Source organism: Lactuca sativa, chromosome 1 (genome assembly GCF_002870075.4).
Source record: "Lactuca sativa cultivar Salinas chromosome 1, Lsat_Salinas_v11, whole genome shotgun sequence".
NCBI lineage: Eukaryota > Viridiplantae > Streptophyta > Magnoliopsida > Asterales > Asteraceae > Lactuca > Lactuca sativa.
The window spans coordinates 75,368,498-75,374,089 of record NC_056623.2 but is presented as its reverse complement, the minus strand read 5'-3'; the positions used below and the strand labels follow the sequence as shown (position 1 = coordinate 75,374,089).

At 37.4% G+C, this 5,592-nt stretch overlaps 1 protein-coding gene across 1 annotated transcript; it reads right to left on the bottom strand.

Annotated features, from left to right (window-relative positions):
• Positions 1-1,109: 1,109 nt before the first annotated feature.
• LOC111918497 (uncharacterized) lies at positions 1,110-1,758 on the bottom strand. The gene has a single exon (XM_023914156.3). The coding sequence runs from the start codon at positions 1,674-1,676 to the stop codon at positions 1,134-1,136; it is 543 nt and encodes a 180-aa protein (XP_023769924.1). The 5' UTR covers positions 1,677-1,758; the 3' UTR covers positions 1,110-1,133.
• Positions 1,759-5,592: the final 3,834 nt, after the last annotated feature.

The window sequence follows — 5,592 nt, the reverse complement described above, 5'->3', positions numbered from 1 at the left end:
TTTTAGCACCTAACTCAACTTTTTATGATTTCACATAATCTCTCAGCCCTCACTCGTATAAGTTCCACCTAAAACCGATATAACTTCCTCTTACATAACTCATGTTTTTATTACTTCATGTAACTCATACATGACTCTCCATCGCATATAAACATGTTAAAATAATAAGTTGATTAACACCAAGTTTCGCTGAATCACTTACTTTTCTAATTAACTAAAAAACTTAGGGTACATTGGTTATGAAAAAGTGTTCATATTTCTAGAAAACGTTTTATAAAAATAGAGTCGATTTTTTATTTTCAGTTTTCAATAAAAAATTTTGAAAACAAATTTGATTAGAACCGGTAGAATTTTTATTTTTCATCTTAGTAATATAAATTTTTTTTGAAAACTGTAAAAATCACTTATTTAATTTTACATACAATTTTTTGAAAACTGAATTACCAAATGCATTTTCAAAATTTTCATTCTCCTTTGAAAATTTTCCCTAACCAAACAAACGCTTAATTTTCTCCTTAAATAAAATAATGTATCATGACTAGTCAGAAAATTATCAATAAACTTAAACGAAAAAGATGCTAATAGCGTTGGTTAAGAGGCCTAGCAGACAGAAACTATGTCCTGCAACAGATTGAAAAGAAGTCGTGAATAAGAAAAAATCAAAGAGGGAGTGAATTTCCATATGAATTTTCTAAATATCAGCTCTAAAAAGTGATGAATAGTTAGGTTTTATGTATTGACCAAATAAATTTAATTTAAATGTCAAAAAATAGTTCGAAATTCGAAATGACACTCGGAGTCCGAATTCCTTAACCCGAGTTTGAAATGTGGCATTTTGGATAATATGGCCATTTTGAAAATTATTATAAAACATAGTTAGGTATTTCAAATTGGCCATTTCAGATGGCTATTTTTTTTTTAATTCTCTCTTTTCTTAATTATTTAATGTAGGAAATGTATTTCTGTTTATCATAAAATCATAATCTTATTATATAGAAATACTTAAAATAAATCTTATTTAAATTAGTAAAATGGTAAACATATTTGTTTTTCGGGTAATAATTTATTTATTACAGCTAAATTGTTAAACTAAAAAAACTCAAAATAAATACATCAATTAACATTACCATTTATTAAGCAACAAATAAATCCAAATCTGATTTATTTTCCTGATCAACAACATCAAGATACACAGGATCAACCGTCACGTGACTATCCACGTGTACCTTAAACCTATGTCCCCACCACCCAACCCTGGCCACACCTTCAATATCCACCGTCGCATCCAACACCATTTCCCGCCGCCTCAAGTCCGCCAGTACCTGCACCGGGTGGTGTGCCAGCTCCATGCTATTCAGCCGTGCCGGAAGATGGAGGAGCTGACAGGATTTTGGTGGTTGGGATCCCGCAGAGACCTTAGCGGTGCCGAGCAAGGATCCGGCGTAGAAAATCGACATCTCGGTGGAGGAGTAGTGGATAGGGACGGCGTTGGGGTTTGTTACGTGGACGGTGAGGACGACCTCGGCGTCGACCAACGGGAGGCTGAGCTTGAAGGAAGTGATGTTGATGGAAACGAGGTGGAACGTCGGATCTTTCGGCTTTGCCGACATCAGTGCTGCTGTGGCGGTTGCCGTTGCTGCTCCGATTAGGGCAGAGGTCCAGCTCCAATTGACCATTTTCACCCTGGCGGCGTTTCGTTTTCTCTGTGTTACTGAAAATCTGGGTAGAAAATGTTTGCGTTGGTACTTTGGTCTTGATAGTATTGATAATCTGTGAGGTCAAAACTGTAAATTTCATTTCTGTGCGAGTGTGTATTTATTTTAGTTAGTTTTTTTTTTTTTTTTTTTCAATTTCATATTATTTTTATTTGAGTAAATTAAAATATGGTTTTAGTCTTTAATTTTTTTTTTTAATTCGGACCATCCTTATTACATGAATTTGTTGTGTTATCGGTCCTAACAAAGATAAAAAGACTGTTATGCCCATTTTATTCAATTTAATATATTTTTTAAATTTTGTTTTTAAAATTTTAATAAAATAATTTGTAACACCCGTTTATTTATTAGTTAAATAGATAAATTAATAAACGGATGGTAGCCTAAAATAAATAATTATATATGCAAGGTGTTGGGTTCGAGTTAATTGTCACATTTTTAGAAGTTGGGGTTAAAAGCGTGAGTTTGGGACTCATTTTATAAAATGAAGACAGGGGCTCTGTGGTAATTATTTGAATTTAATTTAAAAGGAAATGAGGTGGAAGGGCTGATTATGTCATAATTAAGATATTGGGGGCTGTTGGATAGTTTATGGGACTTAATTTGTAAGGGATCTCCATGGATTTGGTTAAAAAGGTAAAATTTGGATTAGTCTTGTAAAGATGTTAGAATTCGGGGGCTGTTTAGTAAAATTCGTAGTTATCTTGTTAAGATTTTCAAAAGGAGGGGTTAAATGGTAATTTATTGGCCTTGATTGGAAAGAAAATGGGAGGGGAGGGGCTAAAGGTGTCATTATGGGATTAAGTTTGGGATGGTATCGGGTATAAAGCCTTTCGGTAACCCTAACCCTAAGGAAAACCTCTCCACCTGCCACCCTCACTTCCGAGGCTGCCAACTCCTCAAGTGCCGTTGTAGATGCCGGAAACCATCACGGGGCTGCCTTGCGTTTTAGCTGTCGACATGACGTTCGTGTTACCGCTTCACTACCACATCGTTGTCAAATATCTTTGTTGCTGCCGGAGACGGAAGGGAGGCTGGAAGCGCCACCAAGACCGGCGACTGCCGCTGCGGTCGTCGTTGTGTGGGTTCTGCATGACCGGAGGTTTTTGGTAAGGTCGTCCGCCGCTCCTTCTCCCATTCTTTGATCGTTTTGATGTTGTGACTGATGGGTTTTGAGCATTCTAACACTTCCTAAGTGTACACGCAACCCTAATAACCTTGGATCTATGTTTGTCTAATTCTCATGCAAAGTTGATTTCCAAGGTTATGATCCTATCTAGCATACATGGGGAACAATTTTAACTTAAATGAAAGATAGAACTACATACCTTGTTGTTGATTTTGATCCTTGAAACCTTGTGACCCTAGCACCCCAAGTGTGATGCCTCAAATGCTTCAAACAACACCAAATGCTATGGAGTAAACTTGGAAAGAAAGTGTAACACTAAAAAATTGGCTCTATCCCTCAAGCATGCATGTCTAGCCGATTTTGGGAGAAACATGAGCTTTATATAGTGTTGACACATTTAGGGTTACACCATGTAAAACCTAATGTGTCATGACTTTTCATTTCCATGACCCATGGGTTTGTAACTCCCATGGAGCCTCCATGGAGCATCCAATGGGTTCAACCCACTTGATTATCCATGGAGCCTCTTAGCCCACTATATAAGTTATGGATGATTTACATAATCAACCCATATATTTAATTAGTTATCTTTTGATCACTTAATTAATTCTAAAATTAATTCTTGATCAAACTAATTAAATAATATTATTAATATATTAGAACTTATAATATATTAATAAACCACAAGTGTTATTTCTCTCATTTAGTCTATCCAATTGCATGGTGCCATGCAACCCAAATGGACAATGCCGGTTCGGGTCAAGTACATACCAGAAATAGTTATGGACTTAGACACTTTATCCAACAGTCTCCCACTTGGATAAGTCTAATAACTATAACTGCAAGTATGACTTCAGGAAGCTAAAGGAACCATTGCCACCACCGTGAGGTGGTGGCTGCCGCCTCATGCCGTCGTGTACCACTGCGGTTCGGGAATCTGTCATCCAGCAGCTGGGGTTGGGTCTGCAGGACTTTAACAGTGTGGGATTGAGTCTGCAGGACATCAGCAGTGTGAGGTGAGTTACCTTCCAGTAGGGGTGTGTCTAAGGCCACAATGCTGGCCCACCAACAGGGGTAGTTGGTAGATAATTGTCTTTGTGATAATTATCTTGGTATGCTTATGTAATATGCTTATGTGATATGCTTATGGGATATGCTTATGAGATATGCCTTATATGCTAGGATGCCAGGTGTTAGTAATAGTAGGGGTGTTATAGCCCCAATTACCGGTTGAAAGATACCGAAGGGGTAGGCAGTACCCATGCATGCCTAGCTGTATGATCATGATACGTTATTATGTGATAGTGGTAGGGGGTGAAATAGTCCCCGATTACCGGTTGAAAGATACCGAAAGGGGTATACATAACCCATGCAATGCTTATCTGTTTGTTTACGTTATGATGTTAGTATGTGATCGGTATGTCATGATGTTAGTATGTGATCGATATGTTATGATGTTAGTATGTGATCAGTATGTTATGATATTAGTATGTGACTAGTATGTTTATGATATATTATTATGTGATGGTGGTAGGGGTGAAATAATCACCGGTTACCGGTTGAAAGATACTGATGGCGGTTACCGGTTGAAAGATACCGATGGTATTATGTGGTATGTGGTATGATGGGGGAACTCACTAAGCTTCGTGCTTACGATTTACAGTTTTGGTTTTAGGTGCTTGGTTTTCAAAGGAAAGGAGCCGGCTCGATCGCTGCGCATCACATTATGTTTTCCACAAACGAGATCCTTGGGATTACACAATGATATGGTTTCGTGATATTACATTTGTCTATTAACACTTTGGTTTTGACATGAGACATTATTATGAATGTTTTTACACTAATGGTTTTATGTAATAACTATTTAAAAATGAAATTTTTGGCCTCGAATTTTGGGATGTTACATAATTAATTCAATAGGACCCGTCCACCCACCCTCCACCACTTCTCATGCTGGAATGTAAACCCATATTCCATCCTTTCTTCTTTTTCCGGTGAGGCAATATCTTTTCCGACAACATTGTAAAAAATGTTCCTTCATGTTAAACTCCATATTTGCCCTCCTGAACGACCACCGCCACCAATCTATGCCCCTGTTTGTTAAACGTCATTCCCTATTTCATGGTTTTGGATAATTTGTGCTATTGGTCCGTAACTTATTCTTTTTTTTTTTAACTTGGACCATCCATATTAAATAGTTTTGTTGCGTGATTGGTCTCTGACAAAGGTAAGAAGATTGTTATATAATTCTTATTCAATTTAATATATATTTTTTTATTTTTCCTTTTAAGATTTTAATAAAATAATTAATTCCATAGGACCCGTCCACCTCCCCTCCACCACCTCAACACATACTCACATACGAGACAATCCTAGTTCAATCACAAAACAAAATACCCAAAATTATGAAATCGGTTTTACAAAACCACTTCACCGAAGTTGCGTCCTCCCTTCACGTCGGAAATGTCACAGATAATGGGAAGGTTTTGTGGGCATAAGGGGATGTTATCGAATATGAAGATGTTGGGTAATATGCAGTCGTCGACGGCGGAGATCTACAACGGTCTCCGATGGACTTGCCCTAAACAACCATGTTACCGATAACGAACGTAGATCTACAGCGGTCTCCGATGGACTTGCCCTAAACAACCATGAAATCAATAACGTCGTCCTTATATCAAATGACATCGGTTAAATGGTTTTGTAAGACGTTGAAGTTTGTCGGACGTAGATATGTTGATGGGTGGT

Coding starts and splice junctions, on each gene's coding strand:
- LOC111918497 (XM_023914156.3), bottom strand. CDS start 1,676: ATGGTCAATTGGAGCTGGACCTCTGCCCTAATCGGAGCAGCAACGGCA.